Here is a 23,159-nt window from a genome sequence, read left to right as displayed (position 1 = left end):
ATTAGGCCACTAATTGCTGTTGTGCAGACAAGATACGCTTCCGCCTCCCTCACACACACGCACACACACACATCGCCTCGTCGCCTCGTTCTCACTCTCTCTTGCTTGTCTTGTCTTTCTCTCACACCCCCTCCCCTTCCTTCCCCCCTCCCCTCCCCTCCTCCTCTGCCACTTCTGCGGCTCTCACCTCACCTGACACGCATCGCCTCATCACCTCTTTCTCTCTCTCTCCCTCTCCCTCCCTCCCTCTCCCTCCCTCTCTCTTCCTCTCTTCTCTCCCTCTCTCTCTCTCTCCTCTCCCTCTCTCTCTGTTCTCTCTCTTTCTCTCCTTTGTGTTTTATCGACCCCTCCTACACGCTCATTTCCTATCAACCTTCACCCTCATCATTCATCATCAACGCCCTTTTTTTTCTCTTCTTCTTCTTCTTCTTCTTTTCTTTTTCCTTTTCCTTCAGTCGTGGGTTACAGTGACCAATCAACGGTCTGCCCTATCCGCCACGCCTAGCGTCGCCACATCCTTTCTGCGGTGTTAACATCTGTTGCTACGGAAACCACGCGAGTGACTGATGTTGGGATGTCGGAAGGGGGTTTGATCACGTGACCTCTCTGACTCTCCCGCCAGGCTGTTGCCTGCGCCTCCTCTCCTCTGCCCTTGAGGGAAGGAGTGTCGAGGTGTCTGTTGTTGTTGTTGTTGTTGTTGTTGTTGTTGTTGTTGTTGTTGTTGTTTTTCAATTGATCCGAAAGGAAATAGATCTGAAACCGATCTGTGGTTAGAAGCTGCTGTTGCGCCTTGCGCTTTATTGCAAGCACGCAGGCACGCACGCACACACACGTACACGTACACGTACTCACACACACACACACACACATGTACACGTGCACACACACTGCTGCTGCAGCAGTAGTAGAAAGATATGCCCCATTGAGAGGGCTATGACCCAGTTTGACTGTCTTGGGCAGATGCTGCTGTCCTGCTGAGAGGAGGGGAGGGGAGGGGAGAGGAGGGGAGGGGAGGGGAGAGGATAGAGGGTAAAGTGAGGAGGAGAGAGAGGGCAAAGGGAGGGCACAGAGACAACACTCAGGTTACAGCAAAGAGAGAGGGAGAGGAACATAGAATGAGAGAGAGAGAGAGACAGGGAGCAAAGGGGGACACAGAGGGAGGAAAGAGAGTATGTCATAGGTGGTGTGTGTGTGTGTGTGTGTGTGTGTGTGTGTGTGTGTGTGTGTGTGTGTGTGTGTGAGACCATGCAACCATATGAGATGAGAGAGAGGGATGAGAGGAAGGGGAAGGCATGTGACCTCTGTCTGTCTGTTCGTGTGTGTTTGTGTGCATGTGCGTTCCTGTTTACATGTGTGTTTACATGAGTGTGTGTGTACATGTGTGTTTACCTGAGTGTGTGCGTGTGCGTTCCTGTTTACATGAGTGTGTATGTGTGTGTGTGTGTGTGTACGTGTGTTTACGTGATTGCGTGTGTGTGTGTGTGTGTGCGTGTGCGCATGAGCGTGTGTGTTGGCTATGTGCCAGGGCCGTGCGACTTTCACAGGGCTGCTCATCCTGATCACTGTCACTCTGTAATGGGCACCCAGGGGGGCCATCCATCTGGGTCTGTGTGTCAGAGCCTACTACCACAGTAGCACAGCTAGGCTACGCTAGCTGGTCGCTACCACAACTACTACGACCGTAGCAACAACAGCTAGCCTTGTTCAGCTATGCTACGTTAGCCTCTAACGAGCTACATTTCGCTTGAAAACAGGTCATCGTCATGTTTTCTCTCTCTCTCTCTCTGTGTTTGTAGCCGGGTCCTCCATCAGTAACGAGTCGTCTCCGGTCTCGTCCCCCGCCACCAACCACAGTTCTCCAGTGAGCACGCCCAAGAGAGGCCCCCTGGGTCCCGGGCCCGTGCTGGTCCAGCCGGGGGGCCACAGTGTGCCAAGCACCCCGCCCGTGGTCACCATCGCCCCCACCAAGACCAGCAACGGCCTGTGGAGAAGCGAAGGACGCCAGGTGAGACGACAACATACACACACACACACACACACACGTCTTGCTCAATATCTTTCCGTCTTCCTCTCGTGTGTGTGTATTTATACTTCTACAATTCCTTCATTCTCACCCCTCACCAGCTCAGTCAAAACAAGGTTTAATCATCTCTTCTCTAGAGAGGCATCCAGTACAAAGAGACTCCACACAGACACACACACACACACACACACACACACACACACACACACACACACACACCGAGGCTCTCGAGGGATAAGCTGATTTTCTGGCCGGCCTGTAACCCATGGCGTGGCAGAACGTATGTGACATATGTACATGTGACATAGCTGGCGGGTCCACAAACGCCTCCCCCCCCCGCCGCCTCCCCCCTCCTCCCTCAGTGTGTTAAACAATGCCAGCTGCCACAGGGCCACCGAGGTGACAGCCTCAACGGCAACCAACATCTGTGCCCCTCTAGCCCCCCCCCCCCCAACCCCCCCCAGCCCCATCCATCCCTGAGCCTGCCGCCTAACCTCCAGCCCCTACCTCCTTCCTTCCCTCACCCCCAGCTCCCAGGCCCCATCTCCCACCTCCTTCCCTCCCTCACCCCCAGCTCCCAGGCCCCATCTCCCACCTCCTTCCCTCCCTCACCCCCAGCTCCCAGGCCCCATCTCCCACCTCCTTCCCTCGCCCACCCCCAGCTCCCAGGCCCCTTCTCCCACCTCCTTCCCTCCCTCACCCCCTGCCTCATTCCCCGCCGTAGTTCCGCCTTACACCCCCACCCCTCCACCCCCACCACCACCCTGCAGTCAAGTGCGTCCCCAAGCCCCCTGCTCCCTCACTCTGCTTGACCCAGAGAGTGAGTGTGTGTGTGTGTGTGTGTGTGTGTGTGTGCGTGTGCGTGTGCGTGTGTGTGCGTGTGAGCTGCTAGCTTTGATAAGGAGTGGATTATGGATTACGGCCTCGCTCTAAGCCGTCTTATCTCAGCTGTGGGCTAATGGTGGAGGGCAGGAGCACAGTATGGAGATGGAGAACGCTCTCCGCAGCACTCTGCAACACACTCACAACACTCTCACAACACTCTGGAGCACTCGAACGTCTCCCTGGAGACTGAGTGGAGAGAAGGAGACACTAAGGTGGGGGGGAAGAGAGAGAGAGAGAGAGTAGGGTCACTTTGCTTTATCTGTGGGAGCGTCCAAGCCATTGTCCTGCCACCCCCGCCCCCTGACCTTGCCCCCCTCCATAGCCCCCCTCCGTAGCCCTCCAGTGCATTAGCCCAGAGCCTCGTAGAGGTCAAGGGTTGGGGGGGTGGGGGGGGATGGGGACTGAAGTGCAGTGATGTCACCCTTTCACTGCCCTGTCATCACCCTACCTCAGGTCATCTCAAAGGAAGGCAGGGAGAGATGGGAGGAGAGAGAGAGAGATCGATAAAGGGAGGCATATATTATGGGACAGGTTGGAGGACACCCTTCGCTCCCTCCCTCACACACACGCGCACACACACACACACACACACGCATACACACACACAACCTCTCTTTCACACTCTGTCACACTCACTCAGTTTATCTCAGGGGTGAAGTGGCTGGTTGCAGCTCTTGAAACGAGCCCTGTCTCTCTCACTCTGTGTTTGTGTGGGTGAGGGGTCAGGCTGAGACAGTGGGGGTCGTGTCGGGGGGCTTCTGGCGCCTCTGACAGCTCCAGGCCATCCAGCCCAAGAGTGGGGCAAGAGGGCGCTGGCGTTGAGGGGAGGGGAGGGGGGGGGGGGTCCAGCAAGCAAGCACATTTCACTCTGCAGTCACAATGACCCACAGTGCCACGAAGGACAGGGTCAAGCACGCACACACACACACACACACACACACACACATTCACAAACATACACTCACTCACTCAAAACGTCCCTCAGTATTCCAAACAAAGGCAGCTCTGTCTGGCCCTCTGTTTTTACCCCTAATCACCAGTGAGGGAGGAGGAGGGGGGGGGGGGGGGCAGAGCCAAGCCAACATTTGAGTAAAGATTTCAACGCCCCATCACCACCCCCTCTTTCTCACCCCTCTTCCCCTTCTCCTCCCCTCCTCCCTCAGTGCTGTCAATTCAATTAGTGGGTTTTGCTCTGCTGCCCCATGCTGTGCTGCCCCATGGTCCTGTTCAGTGACCTAGAGGCCCCAGCTTGCATAAGCACACAGAGAGGGCCAGGGGCCAGGGGCTGGGAAGGCCAGGGGCCAGGGGCTGGGAGGGCCAGGGGCCAGGGGCTGGGAGGGCCAGGGGCTGGGAGGGCCAGGGGCTGAGCGGGCCAGGGGCCAGGGGCTGGGAGGGCTGGAACACCTGTAGAGAGACCTAGCACTTAATTTATCCAAGACTGCCTGCGCAAGTGTTTCTGTTTCTCAGTGTGGTCTGTATTTCCTATTTCTGCTGTGTGTGTGTGTGTGTGCACACGTGCGTGTGTGTGTGTGTTTCCCTCCCTGTGGTGTGTTAGGGGCTTGATTAGAGTCTCCCTGGCTGAGATATGAGAGTGTTTCTCCCGGTGAGGAGGGGGGGACGGGAGGGGGGCGGGGGGGGATGAGAGAGGGGGGGTGAGAGGCGAGGCAGCCGGAGAGGGCACGGTGCGTTGGCATTTTGCTTTAATGACTGCAGGAGTCTGTTCCCGCTGCTGCCTGTAATTGCTTTTTAATTGGCAATTTGGATTCATGGCTCCATCTGAGAGGCGTAAACGAGCGTGCTACGTTACGCGGGGTCTCCTACCCCTCACCAGGGGGGCGGCTGGGCCCAGGCTCACAGAGAAGAGGAGGAGGAGGAGGAGGAGGAGGAGGAGGAGGAGGAGGAGGAGTGTGTGTGTGTGTGTGTGTTCTGTGGCTGAATGTGCTTGATTGTGCTTGTTAGAATATGTGCGTGTGTGTGTGTGTATGCGAGCAGTGTGTGTCCGAGAAAAAGGGCCCACATTTTTGGGGAGAGCCATCAAGCAGGGTGAGAGGTCAGAGAAAGATGGGGGTCGGGGGTAGTGTGTGTGTGTGTGTGTGACCGTGTGTGTGACTGTGTGTGTGACCCCTCTATTCTCATCCTGTCGGTCCAGCACACAAACGACAAAAGCAGTCCTCCATCATCATTAGAGAGACCCCTTAGTGAGACACACACGCACGCGCACACACACACACACACACACACACAGCCCAGTAGCAGCAGGAGGCGCTTAGGCTCATCTCTCTGAAATAGTGTGTGTTTGTGGGGCAGTATTTACCCCTCTGTGAGATTAACTCCTAGTGGACACTGACAACTGTTGTTGTCTTTCTGCTGATAGAGAGAAATGATGGGGGGGGGGGGGGGGGGTCTGGGGGTCTCAGAGGGGGTCTCTCCCCCTCTCTCTGCTGTGGATGACTCTGCAGCCTGTTTTTTGGGGAGAGGGGGGGTTCTCTATTCTCCTCTACTGGGACAGGAGGTCCGAGACAAAAGACACAAAGGACGCGCAGACGGCCACCCTCAATACACACAAACACACTACACGTTCATGTTCACACACACACACACACACACACACACACACACACACACACACACACACAGTTTGCAGACAGGCGCTACAGGAGCCTCTTTCATTTTTAATCTGTTCTGGCCCATGATGCACCTGCCGGCCCCTGAGACAACACTGTGCGTGCGTGCGTGGAGAGAGCACCCAGTCATGGGGGATATATAAACATGACCAGCAGGGGGCATTTTACCTTTTTTTTTTGTTTTAGATATGACAGCCATTACACTGCCATAGGTCTCATTGATCTGCTTCATCGTTTTGTATCAGCTGAAGTCAGTCATTATTTAGTCATGTTAAACCGATCCAAGATGGCCGCCAGAGACCCATACCGTCCACCTCTGAGTGACACAAAACAAGAAATCAATGGGAAGACATCCCACTCCGGCTAACGCTCTCTCCAGGGTGACGATTAAATCAAGGCAAGACAGCGAGAACAGCCGGATGAGTGGGGAGAAGAAAAAAAAGAAGAAAAAAGACAAATCCCTCTTTTTTTCCTTGTCCGTCTCTTAACAGATGTTTGTTTAAAAATAGCCGCTGCTGCCATTTGACGGAGGCGCTGGCGAGCAGGGAGACAGACAGCATGGCTGTCAGAAGCTCTTTCCAGGCAGGCGCTGTCAGGCCAGCTAAGAGCTCCGTCTCTGTGATTTACACTCATATTAGAGACAAGGCGAGGCTATCTCCGCTCACACTGCGCTAATACTTCTTTATGAGGCTCAACGGGAAGGGAGGCGAGGGCTGTGTGTGCGTGTGCGTGTGTGTGTGTGTGTGTGTGCGCGTGTGTGTGTGTGCGCGCGTGCGTGCGTGGGTGTGTTTGTGTGTGTGTGTGTGTGTGTGAGTGAGTGAGTGAGTGAGGGCAAGATGGGCTAAATGTCAGCAGTGCTGCCACAAATAACAGTAGAGTGCCTTCTAATAGCCAGGCTGGGCTTCCACTATCCAGACAGGCCACCATTCACTGCTCAATAGAGATGAGGGAAGAGAGGGGGGGGGGGGGAGCAAGGCGGAGACAGAGGGAGAGGGCGGAAGACAGAGGAAGGCAGGGGGCAGGGAGGAGGTAGGGAGAGAGAGAGAGAGAGACGGAGGGAGGCGTCCTGTGTTTTGCCCATCTCTGATTTTGACTTCTTTTGACATATCTGAACCACTTTTCCAGCCGGCTGCTCATCGGGAGGGAGAGCCCACCTTCTCCACCACGCTCACAAAGCCATTAGGAGAGCGGGGGCCATGGGACTGGGGGGGGGGGCGGACGAGGAGGAGGAGGAGGAGGAGAGGAGAGTGCTACTGTGCCTGGTTGTTCAGTGGAGCGTGTTAAACAACAAGGAGCCAACAGTGTGCTTCCTGGGAGAGAGAGAGAGAAAGAGAGAGAACAGAGGGAGGGAGGGGGGGGGGGGGGGCTAAACATTAGAGGCATTTAATATTAGATGTTAGCACGTCAGAGTCAGCCTGGGTCAGTGCCCACAGGACAGGGGGTAGGGGTACTGGGAGAGGGGGTAGGGGTAATGGGAGAGGGGGTCGGGGTAATGGCTCACTAAATGGGATTTGTTTTATCAGTGACAGCTGAGAGAGAGAAATGCTCAGGAGGGCTGTGATGTGGGATCCCTCCATACTCAGGCAACCTAGAGGTTAATTTAGGAGGGCAAGACCCCCCACCTTCTCTCTCTCTCTCTCTCTCTCTCTCTCTCTCTCTCCATCTCTCATCCGTGGGCAACCTCTCGCCCCACTCTCAGAGCCACCCACTCTCTCTCTCTGCTCACACACGGCTTCCTCCAGCACCTTCCCCTTGTTCTGTGGACCATCCCCACTCTAACGTGATTTGTAGGCAGCTTCAGAGAGAACTCTCCCCCTCTCTCTCAATAGGTTGTCTTTGTAGGGCTGAAACGGTGTGTGCGTGTGTGTGTGTGTGTGTGTGTGTGTGTGTGTGTGTGTGTGTGTGTGTATGGTGGGTTTGTTGTGAGATTGGGTAAGCGAGCCTGGGCTGGCTGCCAGAGGGAGGGAGAGAGGGAGGAAGGGAGAGAGAGAGAGAGAGAGAGAGAGAGAGGCGCTCCTGGAGCAGATGCTGCTGTGGGCTTTGTTTTCTCCTCTAGTTGACGTTCCAGTGTGGCTCGTCTCCAGACGCACACACACACACACACACACACACTCGTGCTCCTGTGTTCAGGATCAAAGTCAGCATGCCTGTTTAGACTACTAAATATCTACCACTCCCACGTCCTCATCTGTCCTAAAAGAGAGAGAGTGTTTCCTATGAAGATGTGTCTTTGGTGCTTAAAGTGACTCCTCTGTCCACCATTTTGTCTCCTCCTTTAGATAGCTGATGATTAGTGTCTTTCAGAGGGATGAGAGAACTGCTGGAGCTGGGTGTGTGTCTGTGTGCATGTGTGACCGTGCGTGTGTGTGTGTGCGTGTCCGTGCACGTGTGTGTGTGTGTGTGTGTGCGTGAGTGTGTATGTGTGTGTCCCCGTGCGTCCGTGTGTGTGTGTGTGTGTGTCTGTGTGTGTCTGTGTGACAGACAGACAGGGGAGAATAGCGCCTGGGGGGGTGTTGTCAGGAAGAGAGAGAGAGGAGGGAGCAAGGGAGCCTGCCAGAGATCCAGAGAGAGGTCTATTCTTCCCTCCTCTCATCCCCAGGATGTGCTCCATGTGTGTGGACAACCGTGTCGGTCACAGGCCCCCAGGAACAATGACTAAGACTGTGCTTCTCCCTCCGCCCTCCCTCTCTCTCTCTTTCTCCCTCTCCCTCCTTTTCTCTCTCTGCCAGGCTGACTCGGGGCCTCGTGGTGCCAGCAGGGAGCGTCTGGGGGCCGAGGCTGGCCACCCCCAGGAGAAGGGCAGCCCCTCAGTCCCTGCTCACCTCATGGGAAACCCCTATGCCTTCGGTCTGACCCCCGGGGCCGTCATGCAGGACTCACGCTTCCAGCCTCTCAAGTGAGTAACACCGACACAGTCACAGACACAGTCACATACACACACACACACACACACACACTGACTGGTTATATCGCATTCGGGAAGCTGTGAGCTGTGACTGAAATTGATTGTAATCCGTTAAAAATGTTTCATCGTGGAAGTCATTGTCTCTCTTAAGTGTTATTACTGTGTGTGTATTTTCTAAAACCTGATGCAATCAAACTAAACAACAATCTCACCCTCTTTCCTCGCCTCTTTCCCCCTCTCCATCCCTCCCTCTCTCCTTCCCTGTCTTCACCCTCCGTCTCTCTCTCTCTCTCTCTCTCTAACAGTCTGCCCAGACAGCTCCCTCATGGCATGCCCCCGGGGAATGTTCCGGAGGAGTACCTGCGGGGTTTCCGGCCCTACGCCACGGCAGAGGACACCCTCCGTATGCCCTCGCTGCCCATGGGCCTGGACCCCGCCACGGCGGCGGCGGCGGCAGCCGCCTACTACCACCAGGGCTACCTGCCTCACCACCCCTCCTTCGCCCCCTACAGGTGAGCAAGGACAACCCCCCCCCCCCACTGACATCACCACCTGCTGTTGTCGGGGGTTGAAACATGCTAGGACAAGCCATCGTTAGCCTTTAGCCTTTGCGAAGGATGCTAACATGCTAATGAAAGCCTCTGGTTGCCCCTGGACATGGATGTTTCTGGATGCTGGGGATGCCAGCTGACGGACAGGGTGGTAAAGGGCGTGGTATTGATAGAGATGGTACTTAGCTGGAGTGAGATACTGTGGTTTGGTTGTGTGTGTGAGTGTGTGTGTGTGTGTGTGTGTGTGTGTGTGTGTGTGTGTGTGTGTGTGTGTGAGTGTGTGTGTGTGTGTGTGTGTGTTTGTGTCTGTGAGTGCGTAGTTGTGTGAGTGTGTGTCTGTGTGAGTGTGAGTGTGTGTCTGTGTGAGTGTGAGTGTGTGTAGGTCTGATGTTTGCTGTGGGCTGTGGGATAGGGTGCGTGACTCTGCGCTGTCAGCACAGCAGGATCAGAGGAGTGCAGAACCCATCACACACACAGCACAGTAATGGAGTTAATGAGGAGATGAGCACACACACACACTGACATCTGACACACATGCTAGATGTCTCTCTCTTTCTCTCTCTCTCTCTCTCTCACACGCACGCACGCACCCACACACACACATACACACACACACACACACACACACACACACACACACACACACACACACACACAGGAGCTAATGTGATTCCTGTGAGATGGAAGGCCCTGTAAAGCCCCCCCCCATGGAGACAGAGACCTAGGTTAATGAAGTGAACACGGACCTGTCATTGAGAGACTGACACTTCCACCCCCCCCCCCCCCTCTCTCTCTCTCTCTAAGGATGGATGACCCGTTCTGTCTGTCTGCTCTGAGGTCGCCGTTCTACTCCCTGCCAGGAGGGGGAGGCATGCCCCCCATGCACCCCTCAGCCGTGCACATGCACCTGCCGGGGGTCCGTTACCCCGGGGAGCTCACACAGGCCTCCCTCTCCGCACTGCATTCTGAGAGGCTCTCAGAAAGGTAATCACCATTACACACTCACTCTCTCTCTCTCTCTTTCTCTCTCTCTCCCTCTCTTGCTCTCTCTCTCTCTCCCTACCTCTCTTGCTCTCTCTCACACACACACACACACACACAGACAAGCACACTTTCATACAAACTAGTACAACTTATATACCTTTGTCTTTCAAACTGTTTACAACTGTCCTTCTCGGAGTGTGTGTTGATGATTATTCCACGCTGTGCCTGTGTCTGTCCTTCTCTCTTCCTTTCCTTTTTCCTCCCTCTCTCTTTCCCTCCTTCCCGGCCCTCCTCCCCTGCAGGCTCCAGATGGAGGACGAGCTGCGCCAGCGGGAGCGGGAGCGCGAACGGGAGCGGGAGCGCGAGAAAGAGAGGGAGCGCGAGGTGGAGAGAGAGAAAGAGAGGGAGAGAGAGAGGGAGCGCGAGAGGGAGAGGGAGAAGGAGCTGGAGCGGGAGAGGGAGAGGGAGAGAGAGAGGGAGAGGGAGAGAGAGAAGGAGCGAGAGAGGGAGAGGGAGTTGGAGAGGCAGAAGGAGAGAGCCCAGAGGGAGAAGGAGCTCCAGGTGTCCAAGGCGATGGAGAGTCACTACCTGGCAGAGCTCCACGCCATGAGGGGGCAGGAGAGGGAGGAGAGGGCCAAGCCTGAGAGACTCACCCCCAACCGGCCTGGTACGACCTCAACACACACTCCCTCTGGAGCCTCTACTAGTACACACGCACACACACACACACACACACACACACACACACACTGTAGCCTCTACTAGTACACACATCCCACATACATACATACACACGCACACACACACACCCACACACACTGTAGCCTCTACTAGTACACACGTCACACACACACAGACTGTCGTCTCTACTAGTACACAAACACATTCACACACACACACACCTCTACACACCTCACCACCACTCCCACTCCCTCTACACACACATCACACTATCACTGTTGTCCAATAATCAAACAGACTCCTTTAGTGCTATAATCCAAGTGTGAATCAGAGCACTAACCCAGGTCCTCTTCCCTCCTCAGACAAAACCAAAGAGCCCATCCTTCAAGCACCTAAACCAATCCCACCAGGCCTCCACTCCTCCCTGGGCCAATCACATCACTCCGTTCCCGGCCTTGTCTCCGCCCACGGCCTCTACCTAGGGCCCGGCGGAATGGGTCCGGGACTGACGGCTGCCATGATGCTCCAGCGGACCAATGAGGAGGAGCGCTGGTTGGCGCGGCAACGTAAGATGCGTCAGGAGAAAGAGGACCGTCAGTACCAGGTGTCAGAGTTCCGCCAGCAGGTGCTGGAGCAACACCTGGACCTGGGACGGCCCGGAGAGGGAGCAGAGCTACGGACAGACACACACAGGTGAGACACACACACACACACATACACACAGTTGAGACACACACACACACACATACACACAGGTGAGACACACACACATACACACAGGTGAGACACACACACATACACACACATATAGGTGAGACACACACACACACACACACACATACATACACACACTCACACACACACACACACACACACACACACATACACACACTCACACACATACACACACACACACACACTGATTTAGGAGTGCAGACAGATTTTCTAAACATAGACTCCCTCATCTCCCTAGTGAAGTTTGTGGGCTCTGTGAGATCTGTTGGATTGGAGTAGCATGTCTATGTACACACACACACACACACACAGTCTCTCTCTCTCTCTCTCTCCCTGTGATGTGTGTGCTGGCTGTGATTGTGTCACTTTGCTCCTAACGGGGACAGTTGTACTTGTGCCCGTCACTGAGGCTGGCAGGCTTTAGAAGTGTCTTTAGGCAGGATGGGGAGGGAGATAAACGCAGTCAGAATGATCACTTCCTTTCTATTTCAGTCGCTTAAGACCTGACAGGCCTGTCACACTGTCACACACACACAGAGGTGTGCTGATCAAAGGGTGATGGGACAGGGGGGCGATGATGATGCCATTGATTTAGGCAGCAAATGAGGGTCCTAGTAGTCACTGATGGTGATCGTCTCATCTGTTGGGGATGTGCACTTTAGATCAGGCAGCGAGGGGGGCAGCTAAGATACGGCAAAGCTAATTCTGAGTTTATCCTCTCCACCTTGCACAGCATAAGCCCTCTGGTCCTCCTTTGGTGTGTGTGTGTGTGTGTGTGGGGGGGGGGGGGGGGGGGTGCGTGTGTGCGCACGGTTCTCGTGTGTGTGTGTGTGTGTGTGTGTGTGTGTGTGTGTGTGTGTGTGTGTGTGTGTGTGTGTGTGTGCGAGCTTCTGGCTAGCGTTTCAGTAGTGGGGTCAGGCTTAATGAGTGGGGTTAATACAGGTCTGGTAGTGCAGGGGGAGATACACACAGGACTGCTATCAGTAATCCTGCTGTATAATCACGCTGCTACTGTGGGCTGGGTCCTCGGAGCCTGCAGGCTGCAGATTGCCGATAACACACACACACACACACACACACACACACACACACCACAGGGTGCATAGATAATCTGATTGGGAAGGGGGAGTGTGCCAGGTTTGGTTTGAAAGAGAGCCTGGGCAATGTTGTCTGTACGTCTGTCTGTCCATCTGTCTGTCTCTGTTTGTTTGTGTCTATCTTCTTCCCATCTGTCTACCTATCCACCTTCCCCTCTCTCCCTGTCAGTTAGCGCTCTCTCTCTCTCTCCCCCTCTCTCTGCTCTCTCTCTCTCTGCCTCTCCCTCCATCTGCCTGACGCTTTTCTTTCTACCTGCCTAACTGTCTGTCATTCCTCTGTCTGTATGTCTCTATGTCTGTCTGTCTGTCTGTGTGTCTGTCTGTCAGGTGAATCTGTGTCATTTCATCCTCTCTCTCTCTCTCTCTCTCTCTCTCAGTCCTGTGTGTTTGAAGGGACTGCTAGATCAAAGCAGTAGCAGGCTGACAGTAGGAGTGGAGGAGCCTGTGTTCTGTGACCACGTCCTCTTCGATGCTCTGGGCTACTCTGCCTGGGCCTGATAAGACTGCTACAGAGACACAGCTAGACAGGCGTGTGTGTGTGTGTGTGTGTGTGTGTGTGTGTGTGTGTGTGTGTGTGTGTGTGTGTGTGTCTCGCTCTCTCAACTCAGTCCTGTCTTCCTCTCCCTCCCTCCGCACAGATCCATACCAAATCACCACGAGCCAGGGAGCCGAGACCTCCACCCTCACCTGGGCGCCCCACCCCCCCTCATCTCCCCCAAGCCCCCCCAGCCGCCCCGTGACCACCCCCCTCCCCCTCCCACCACCCTCTGGAACCCCGCCTCCCTCATCGACACCACCTCCGACTCCCGCCGGAACCACGACCCCCCGCTCATGGGCCACTACGATCTCAGCCGCCTCCCCCCGGTTCTCCCCAAACTAGAGGACATAGGTCGGAGGAGGGACGGGGGGCTGGAGAAGTTCCCCCCTCACAGAGGGCCCCCGGGCCAGCCCGAGCCCAGCACCTTCCTGGCCGAGCTGGAGAAATCCACCCAGACCTTCTTCAGTCAGCAGAGGGCGTCGCTGTCCCTGCCCAGTCAGTACGGGGAGCTGGGGGGAGGTCTGAAGAGCAGCGGGGGTCTGAGGAGCCTGCAGGGGCCTGGGAGGCAGAGCCAGGGGTCCGGGATGGGGCCAGACACAGCCCTGGTGTTTGATGAGTTCCTCCAGCAGCACCGCAGGCCCGTCAGTAAGCTGGACCTGGAGGAGAGGAGGAGGAGAGAGGCCAGGGAGAAAGGTGTGGACTGACACTACGCGTAAACCTCATCAGAGTTCTCATCGATATGCCAGTTATTGAACTGTTTTTAGATGTCATGGGTTTTAGGTAAACATGGTAGTTGTGGTATTTTGTGAAACTGTTTGCAACCTTACAAATGTAAACATGTTATGGTTAGTGAAACTAAATCGCCCTGGCTGAACATGAAGTGAAACTTGAGACGTGTGTGTGTGTGTGTGTGTGTGTGTGTGTGTGTGTGTGTGTGTGTGTGTGTGTGTGTGTGTGTGTGTGTGTGTGTGTGTGTGTAGTAGTGGTGGTGGTGTGTATATCAGTACTCACTCCTCTCTCTGGCCGTTCCAGGTTACTACTATGAGCTGGACGACTCCTATGATGAGAGTGATGAAGAGGAGGTGAGAGCTCACCTGAGGAGGGTCGCTGAGCAGCCCCCTCTAAAACTGGACGACTCCACTGAGGTACGAGACCACACACACACGCGCATATGCATGCACACACACACATGCACGCGCAAACAAACACACACACACACACACACATGCATGCATGCACAGAAACACACACACACACACACACACACAGACACACACACACACACACACACACACATCCTGTTTCCTGATGGTGTGACTCCTCTTCCTGTTCTTCCTGTGTAGAAAGTGGACTTCCTGTGTATGTTTGGGCTGACTACGGTGGCCCGGCGGGAGGACCTGCTGCAGCAGAAGAGGAGGAAGAGGAGGAGGATGCTGAGGGAGCGCAGCCCGTCGCCCCCGGCCGTCCTGGCCAAGCGCAGCCCCCCTCCCCCGCCCCCCCTCAGCACCCGCTTCACCCCTGAGGACATGGACAGAGCCCCGGAACTGGAGGACAAGAAACGCTTCCTCACCATGTTCAGCCTGTCCCACGTCACCATACAGCAGAGGAGAGGTAACGCACCCTACACCCTACATCCTAATCCCTACACCGTACATCCTAATCCCTACACCCTACATCCTACACCCTACATCCTAATCCCTACACCCTACATCCTAATCCCTACACCCTATATCCTAATCCCTACACCCTACACCCTACATACTAATCCCTACACCCTACATCCTTATCCCTACACCCTACATCCTAATCCCTACACCCTACACACTAATCCCTTCACCCTACATCCTTATCCCTACACCCTACATCCTAATCCCTACACCCTACATCCTAACCCCTAACCCCTACTCACCATGTTCAGCCTGTCCCACATCACTGTTCAGCAGAGGAGAGGTAACATAACCAATAACAACACCCTACACCCTGTACCCTATACCCTACACCCTGTACCCTACACCCTTAGTCCTACACCCTACACCCTGTACCCTATACCCTACACCCTTAGTCCTACACCCTGTACCCTCCACCCATAGTCCTACACCCTACACTCTACACCCTACACCCTACACCCTTAGTCCTACACCCTAGCCTCAGAGAGTTACATTCAGTTCCAAATTCAGCATGCAGTTGAGCAGGTCTGTCAGAGCTCGTCAGAGCCCCTTACCCTGAACCTTCACCCCTGAACCCTTAACCCTTGAACCCTTAACCCCTGACTCTGCTCCCTATGTCCTCCTGCCTCCCAGTACATCCTCATTACCATGTTCAGTCTACCTCAGAGACATCTGTTCAGGAGTCTCCAGCCACTGTACATGAATATATGCCATATATTACACAGGTGTTAACATCCATTATATATGACTGAGAGGGATGGCAGCTGGAGCGATTCTAAACACATATGCACGCGTGGGCGCGCGGGCGCGCGGACAGACACACACACACACACACACACACACACACACTCCTCTGGTGAGGCGGAGAGTGGCAGCGGCAGGCTTACTGTGATCCTTTTCTAATCCTCTGGATTGACCGCATGTTGCCTGCAGATGGCAGCGTGCTGCCTCCTACACTCACAGGAGAAGCTCAGCCTCTCTCTCTCTCTCTCACATACACACACACACACACACACATTCTCCGTTAGGAGACACAGTGCTGTGCTGTTGGCGTTTAGGCTTAGCAGGGAGGAACTACAGATGTGGGTGTGATGTTAATGTACTCTCTCTTTCTGTCCCTCTCTCTCTCTCTCTCTCTCTCTCTCTCTCTCTCTCTCTTCCTCTCTCTCTCTCTCTCTCTCTCTCTCAGATAATGAGAGAGTGGTAGAACTGCTTCAGGCCATTAAACAGAAGAGCGTAACCTTGGATACTATCAGACACGCCCCCCACCCCCTGTGTAAGAGCCCTCCAGCACATAACTCGGGTAAGAGGACACACACACACACACACACACACACACACACACACAGGTGATGCACATTTGCCTTTCTCTCCCTGCTGTTGGTAATTAGTGTAACAGAAACAGATGTGTGGGTAACATTGATGTTTGTGTGATTAACTAAATAGTTATGGGGGATTTCCTAATAAGTTATGGTGATTTGTATTGCTGTGTAGATGGTTGTTTTATGGTGGTTGTGGTGATACTCTACTAGGACTATGTTTCTGTGTTCATGGGGATCTGTGCGCTGGCTTGTTTTTTTTATTGATCGTAACGTGTCTATCATTACAGATCCCGCCTCAGCCCAGCCCTCCAGCGAATCAGACGACCAGCTCAGTGCCAGGGCACCCAGCCCCCCCCACCCTCGCCCAGCCTCCCCCATCGCCCCCTCAGGCCAGCCCAAAGTCCCCGCCGAAGCACTGAGACCAAAGGACCCTCCTCCTCCCCCGGCCCCCTACCCAGACATGGGCCGTGGGCTCAGTGAGGGTCCCCTCTCCAAGAGGAGCTCCAGCCTGCTGAACAGCCTGCGGCCCCCCCTGCAGCCTAAAGACGGCCACCACAGCCAGAACGGCCGGACCAAGCCCTGGGAGAGCTTCACAGCGGAGGAGTTCGCCCAGCAGTTCCACGAGTCTGTGTTGCAGTCTACCCAGAAGGCCCTGCAAAAGCACAAAGGTAGCTTGGACAGAAGGATACACTGTTACCTGTGTCCTAGTAGTCATACATAGTTGATGAGTGACGGTGGGGATATGATTAAGGAGGTGTTATAATGATGTATAGAGGTGTTATAATATTTTCTCTCTCTCTCTCTCTCTCTCACTCCCCCCCCCTCCCTCTCTCTCTCTCTCTCCCTCTCTCCCTCTCTCTCTCTCTCTCTCTCTCTCTCTCCCTCTCTCCCTCTCTCCCTCTCTCTAGGTGGAGCCACGGTGATCTCAGAGCCCTCTCACCTACAGGACTCCTCAGTTCACTACAACATTCCGGAGCTGCAGAGCACTCCTAGCCGGCCGCCCCTGCCTCACACACACCCTCATGCGCACACACACCCTCACACACACACACACTCCATCCCTCACCCACATACACACCCGCACCCACACCCGCACCCGCACCCCCAGCCCAACGGACAACACTTCCCTCTGCCCCCCCACCGGGAGCCCCCTGGAGCAAGGGAAGAGCTGTCTGGCCCAGAGGACTCGGAGGAGGAAGAGGAGGATGAGGAAGAGGAGGAGGCACCTGCACCCAGGTGGCAGGGGATCGAAGCTATTTTTGAAGCCTATCAGGAATACATTGAAGGTAAGCAGAGAGAGAGAAAATCGTGGCTTTGTTTGTGGTTTCAAAGGGTCTCAGGCTACGAGAACTAGCATGTTCTCAACACCCAACATCCCTTTTCTCTTCATTCAGTGTTCCAAACTAAGGTGTTGTGAGTCGTAGCCATGTCCATCGATGTGTTTCCATTTCAATTTTAATCAAAGGAGGGAATGGACTTGAAACACAGTCGGGCCTGACCTTGGTGATTGCATGTTATTGCATATTCCCTCCCTCTGTCCCCCAAGAAGTCATTATTTTGTCACACACTCACACTGGCATACAAATGTTATTTTTCCCTTCATTCTCTCTCTCTCTCTCTCTCTCTCTCTCTCACACACACACACACATGCGCACACGCTCACACACATACACACATGTACACCCTTGCACACACACACACGCTCACACACACACACACACACACACACACTGTCTCTCTGTAATGAGGCTGTGTGTGCTGCTTGCCTATGGCGGTGTGAGCTGCTGTAGCTGTGCCTGTAACTCAGCTGTCTGCGCTGCTCTCTGGTGATTAGCACATGGGGGAGACGACAATTGTTAGCTTGGATGCTAATGAGAACCCAGGTCATCCCCCTCAGGCTCACACTCTGTTCTTTCTCTTCCCTCCCTCCCTCGTCTTTACCCCCCCCCCCCCCCCCCCCCTCCGTGGTTCCCCAGAGCAAGGTGTGGAGAGGCAGGTGTTGCAGAGCCAGTGTCGAAAGCTGGAGGCTCAGCATTACAACCTCAGTCTGACCGCCGAGCAGCTTTCTCATAACATGGGGGTGAGACTCAACACTCTGGTCTTTTCTACTCTCATCTATATCTAGATGTTAATCGGCGGAGGGGGGAAATCGGAAGACGGGCTCATTGGAATGCATAGAACGGAACCAGGAACGGGATCAAACACACAGTGGAGGCCGGTGGAGGGAGACATCCATTCCATGCGTTGCGATGAGCCCGTCCTCCAATTTCTACCCACAACAGCCTCCCATGAGGTCCATGTATACTGGTGGTATGAGGTGTATGCCTTGGTATGTGTGTACACTGTTTAGCTCTCTTCCTGACTCCCCCCCCCCCCTCCTCCTCCTCCTCTCTGTAGGAGCTCATGTCTCAGAGGCAGAAGCTGGCGGTGGAGAGGGAGAAGCTGCAGGCGGAGCTGGAGCACTTCAGGAAGTGCCTGACGCTGCCTCAGACACACTGGTCCAGGGGGGGGCACTACAAGGGCTACCCCCCCAGGTGACACCCCTACTGACCCCGCCCACAGGCCCTGGCCACCGGCCCCAAGGCCCCCAGGCCCCTGGCCCCCCCCTGCTCACACACACAGACACACAGAGTTTATTTTTTAATGACCCGGCCCGGACCCGGGTGGCTCCGCAGGAGAGAGGGGTGGGTGGATGGGTCAGCAGGGCCACTCAGTGAAGGGCAGGCTGGGGAAGCTGCCAGCCAGCCAGGGACAAACGCCAGGAGCCAGCGGCTTCTGCCAACCTCGGGGTCACAGGGAGCGATGAGCAGGGGCACGCAAGGGGCGGAACTCCAGGACGGCATGGTCAAAACACATTCACAGACTGACATACACATGCACACACACACACACACACACACACACACAGACACACACACACACACACACACACCCAACATGCCCTTCTGCAGCTACCAATTACCCTCTGACGTGGCTGCCCCAGCATCATCCGCTGTGCTCCTCACAGCCACACCCACACAGACAATCCTGCAAATGAGGGAGCAGCTCCTCCCTGGAGAGGTGTGGTCAAGTGACAGCACACCATCAACTACCAATCAAATGCCCCCACCTCTGGCCAATTGGACTGACTCTCCCAGTATCTCTCCTGGCGGCCACACCAGCTTTCAAACTGGAAATGCACTTAAAGAAGAAATCCTGAAGAACTACCTGGTGGTACTGTGTTACAACAAAGAACTGTGTTCAAATTAGGGAAGAACTTACAAAATGCACATTTTGGAAAGAATAAAGGAAACGTTTTATTTCGAAATAGAAAATTTGAGAATAAGAATTTTAAAAAAGGTGCTTCTGCCTTGTATTGTACATAATATGAAGACTAAAAAAGAATTTTGTATGTTTTTATTACTTTAATCATTGTTCTTTTAAAAGAAAAAAAAAAGCCTGCCATTTTTTTTTTTACATGTTAATGCTTTTTTGGGCGGGAAAAGAAAGCCTTGCTTTTAGTGTTTGTACTGCTGCTGGCCAGGACAGCCCTCTTCTGAGGTGTGGAACCAAGGTGAACAGAGAGAGAGAACAGGCTACACTCCTCTCCTCTCCCCCGGCCCTCTGTGCAGCCGTAGCAGCAGCCTGAGACCCAGCCACAGCCCCCCCTCCTCTGGCCTCCAAGCCCAGCTAGGCTCACTGAGAGGGGGGGAAGACCCAACTCCAGACCCCAGGCCCCTAAAAGCCCACAGTTAGAACACCAACCACAGACCCCCCTCCCGTCAGGCCTAGAAGAGCCCCTCACTCTCTCTCTCTCTCTCTCTCTCTCTCTCTCTTTTTGTTGTCCATGTTGGTCAAGAACGGCATGTTTCACCTCACCCTGTGTGAGTAGTTACCCCAGCTATGGCAGGGGGGGGTGGGGGGGGGGGCAGTGAGTGACAGCTACAGGTTGATATCAAATTAGTTTCTCTCTCTCTCTCTCTCTCTCTCTCTCTCTCTCTCACACACACTCACACACACACACACACACTCTCTCTCTCTCTCACTCTCACTCTCACTCTCTCACTCACAGTCCAAGTGGGATGGGAGTTCAGTAGAACTGTTATTTGCTTGCTTTGCTGTCACAGCTGAATGCAGGGAACATGAGTGGTGTGACATGAGCAGCCAGCTGTACACACTGATAACCAGGCCTAGAGCATGAGGGACGCAACCCCACACATATGACATTTGCTGTGCACACATCATACATGCAGACTCATGGCGATGTGACAATGCACTTGGAATGATATCTGGCGAGAGTCCTCTCCTTTGTGGTTGCCATAAAAGGAAACAGTGCCAAAATGACACTTCCCTCATTTTTTTTTTTTTTTTTTACAGATAATCATGTAGCGAATTGAAATGGCCAACCCTCCTCCAAACTCAATGTATTTGTACGTTGACCAAGTTCACTTTCGTGTCAAATCCATGGAGGTTCTTTCCTCTGAATTTTTCCACTTGAAGGACCTCAGATCCAAAGTCATTGAGAGGTTCTCAGTTGCCAAGTTTGAATCACATTTGTGTCACTCAAAACACACTCGGTCAAGAAAACTCGAGCAGCCCGCCCTGCACTGTGCATCTCTTATTTATACTGTGTGTGTCTGTGTGCACGCCTGCATCCGCCTCCACCTCACTGCTGGCCATAGCCCTGTCCCCCAGTATCTCTGTCCCCTGTCCTGTCCCCCTGCCAGTCTCCCTGTCCCCCAGTCTTTTTGCCCTGTCTCCCTGTCCCCCTGCCAGTCTCCCTGTCCCCCTGTCCTGTCTCCCTGTCCCCCTGCCAGTCTCCCTGTCCCCCAGTCTCTTTGCCTTGTCTCCCTGTCCCCCGGTCTTCCTGTCCCCCTGTCCTGTCTCCCTGTCCCCCTGCCAGTCTCCCTGTCCCCCAGTCTCTTTGCCTTGTCTCCCTGTCCCCCAGTCTCTTTGCCCTCTCCCTGTCCCCCTGTCCTGTCTCCCTGTCCCCCTGCCAGTCTCCCTGTCCCCCAGTCTCTTTGCCCTGTCTCCCTGTCCCCCAGTCTCCCTGTCCCCCAGTCTCTTTGCCTTGTCTCCCTGTCCCCCGGTCTCCCTGTCCCCCTGTCCTGTCTCCCTGCCAGTCTCCCTGTCCCCCAGTCTCTTTGCCCTGTCTCCCTGTCCCCCAGTCTCCCTGTCCCCCTGTCCTGTCTCCCTGCCAGTCTCCCTGTCCCCCAGTCTCTTTGCCCTGTCTCCCTGTCCCCCAGTCTCCCTGTCCCCCTGTCCTGTCTCCCTGCCAGTCTCCCTGTCCCCCAGTCTCTTTGTCCTGTCTCCCTGTCCCCCAGTCTCCCTGTCCCCCAGTCTCTTTGCCCTGTCTCCCTGTCCTGTCTCCCTGTCCCTCTGCCTGTTCTCTGAGAGTGTCTCAGCATTTAGTCTCAGGCTGTAGCTCTGCGCTGAGCTCTACCTTTAGCCTTATGCTTGCATCTCTGGTAGCATAGATCGCAATGCAGTGTGGGTATTGTAGTGCTGTCACTCCAATTTTATAGGTCTTTGATTTTGTGTTTGAAAGAGAGCATGTTTGAACTCCACTGAAGATGTAGTCAAATGTGGGATGGGGGAGTGGGTTTGGGGGAGGGGTGGGGTGGCTGCAGGTCTGGCCTCTACACCCCCCTTCACTCCACACCAACTGGTGTCAGAGGAAGACGAACACCTAGTTGAGGAGGGAGTCATGTTTACAGACCAGAGCAGAGCTAGGAGCACAGCCTGTCAGTCAGATACAGGAAGCACTACCACTGAGTTTAGCGGCCAATGAGCTAGTGGGAGGATAAATAAGCCCCTCCCCCAGCCTCCCTACCACCAACTCACGCACGCACACGCAATAGCCCCCTTACTCAATGGAGGATGTCTAGATGCTGTGAAATCCTGTTTTTAATGTACTTGTTTGAATTCATTGTAATGTAATATATTCTTTGTTGAATGTAGTAATTAGGTATTTATGAATATATTGCTGTAATTTCAGACAAAAAATAAAATAAAATATTTCAAAAATGCACTTGCAAATGTTAATTTGTAATTGTTGGTAGCATTGTTTTTCCACTGGAAAACAAGATTCATTGCATCAGTTTTCCACAATATGCTAACTGAGAGGGAGAGGGTTTTCCACATGTACAATCAAATACCAGTACTGTGTCAGCCTACTGTCTGCTCTCGGTAAAACGTTACTGATTACTCTTGCCATGGCCCGGCCCCACCAGCAGATGGCACTGTTGCGAGAATTAAGCATCACCCTGTCATATACTTTTATCTTCATATCCTACTGTTAGCAAATCGAATACATTTATTTTTAATCTTTGGTTAATTAAACATTCAGGCTGTGATTTAGTTTATTTTCCTTTAGTATGGAAGCTCAGAAATGTGTGAAATTTGCAGTTTTTCACAGCTGGCTAGCTCAGTGCTACTGTTCAACTCCAGGCACTTTGTCTTTCTCTGGTTGCAGCACATTTTTGAACCACTAGGGACCGTGGGGCCGGTGGAGCTCGGCCCCTTGAGCGGAGAGGCATACTTTGAGCATGCGCATAACCTTTTTTCCCCCACTCCCCTGTTCTGGTCCCACCACCATATATGGTAATGAGGCCATGCTCAAAGTCTGCCTCTCTGTTGAGTCAAAGACAAGTTCAAGGGGTAGAGCTCCACCAGCCCCACGGTACCTAGTGGTTCAAAAAGGTACTGCATCCAGAGAAAGATCAAATCTGACATCACAACCACAAATATCACCGGTCATCATGAATGAATCATGAATTTACTCATCATTCGCTTTAGCACTTTGACTTTGGAGGAATTATTATTTTATTTTTTTAAATAAGTAATTGAGGAAAAATTAAGCGTCCAGAGGCACACAAGCATATGGATTTAAGAAGAAAACATTGCAGAGGAAAGCATGGCTAATAGCTAGTGTATCCGAGACGGCAAGAACAAACTTTTTTGCTATCCGTGCCTTCTTTTTGGTGGCGAGAGCATTTGGTCCAAATCGGGATTCAAGCACTAAAGCATTTATCGGAAAGGCTTTCCAAACATGAGTGTTGTGGATCACATGTGGACAGTTAAATGAAACTGGGTTTAATGGGGAACGCCATGATCAGCTCGACAGCGTATACCGATTTAACATTGATGAGCGCCATAACCAAGAAAC

General features: G+C 53.8%; 1 protein-coding gene across 2 annotated transcripts in view; it reads left to right on the top strand.

The window, feature by feature from the left end:
• Nucleotides 1-20,879, top strand: part of gse1b (Gse1 coiled-coil protein b) — a 46,425-nt gene extending 25,546 nt beyond the window's left edge. For both annotated transcript variants that reach the window (XM_083691105.1, XM_083691104.1), the window contains exons 3-16: nucleotides 1,797-2,005; nucleotides 8,262-8,428; nucleotides 8,743-8,949; nucleotides 9,793-9,972; nucleotides 10,275-10,639; nucleotides 11,016-11,346; nucleotides 13,124-13,716; nucleotides 14,056-14,168; nucleotides 14,367-14,634; nucleotides 15,880-15,993; nucleotides 16,300-16,680; nucleotides 16,921-17,298; nucleotides 17,989-18,092; nucleotides 18,410-20,879. In XM_083691105.1, coding sequence (XP_083547231.1) covers nucleotides 1,797-2,005; nucleotides 8,262-8,428; nucleotides 8,743-8,949; nucleotides 9,793-9,972; nucleotides 10,275-10,639; nucleotides 11,016-11,346; nucleotides 13,124-13,716; nucleotides 14,056-14,168; nucleotides 14,367-14,634; nucleotides 15,880-15,993; nucleotides 16,300-16,680; nucleotides 16,921-17,298; nucleotides 17,989-18,092; nucleotides 18,410-18,550 — 3,551 coding nt within the window. In that variant the 3' untranslated portion in view covers nucleotides 18,551-20,879. The remainder of the gene's footprint in view (nucleotides 1-1,796; nucleotides 2,006-8,261; nucleotides 8,429-8,742; nucleotides 8,950-9,792; nucleotides 9,973-10,274; nucleotides 10,640-11,015; nucleotides 11,347-13,123; nucleotides 13,717-14,055; nucleotides 14,169-14,366; nucleotides 14,635-15,879; nucleotides 15,994-16,299; nucleotides 16,681-16,920; nucleotides 17,299-17,988; nucleotides 18,093-18,409) is intronic.
• Nucleotides 20,880-23,159: the final 2,280 nt, after the last annotated feature.

The sequence above is a fragment of the Argentina silus genome (assembly GCF_951799395.1).
Source record: "Argentina silus genome assembly, chromosome: 19".
NCBI classification, from domain to species: Eukaryota; Metazoa; Chordata; class Actinopteri; order Argentiniformes; family Argentinidae; genus Argentina; species Argentina silus.
This window is presented reverse-complemented; position numbering and strand designations above follow the sequence as displayed.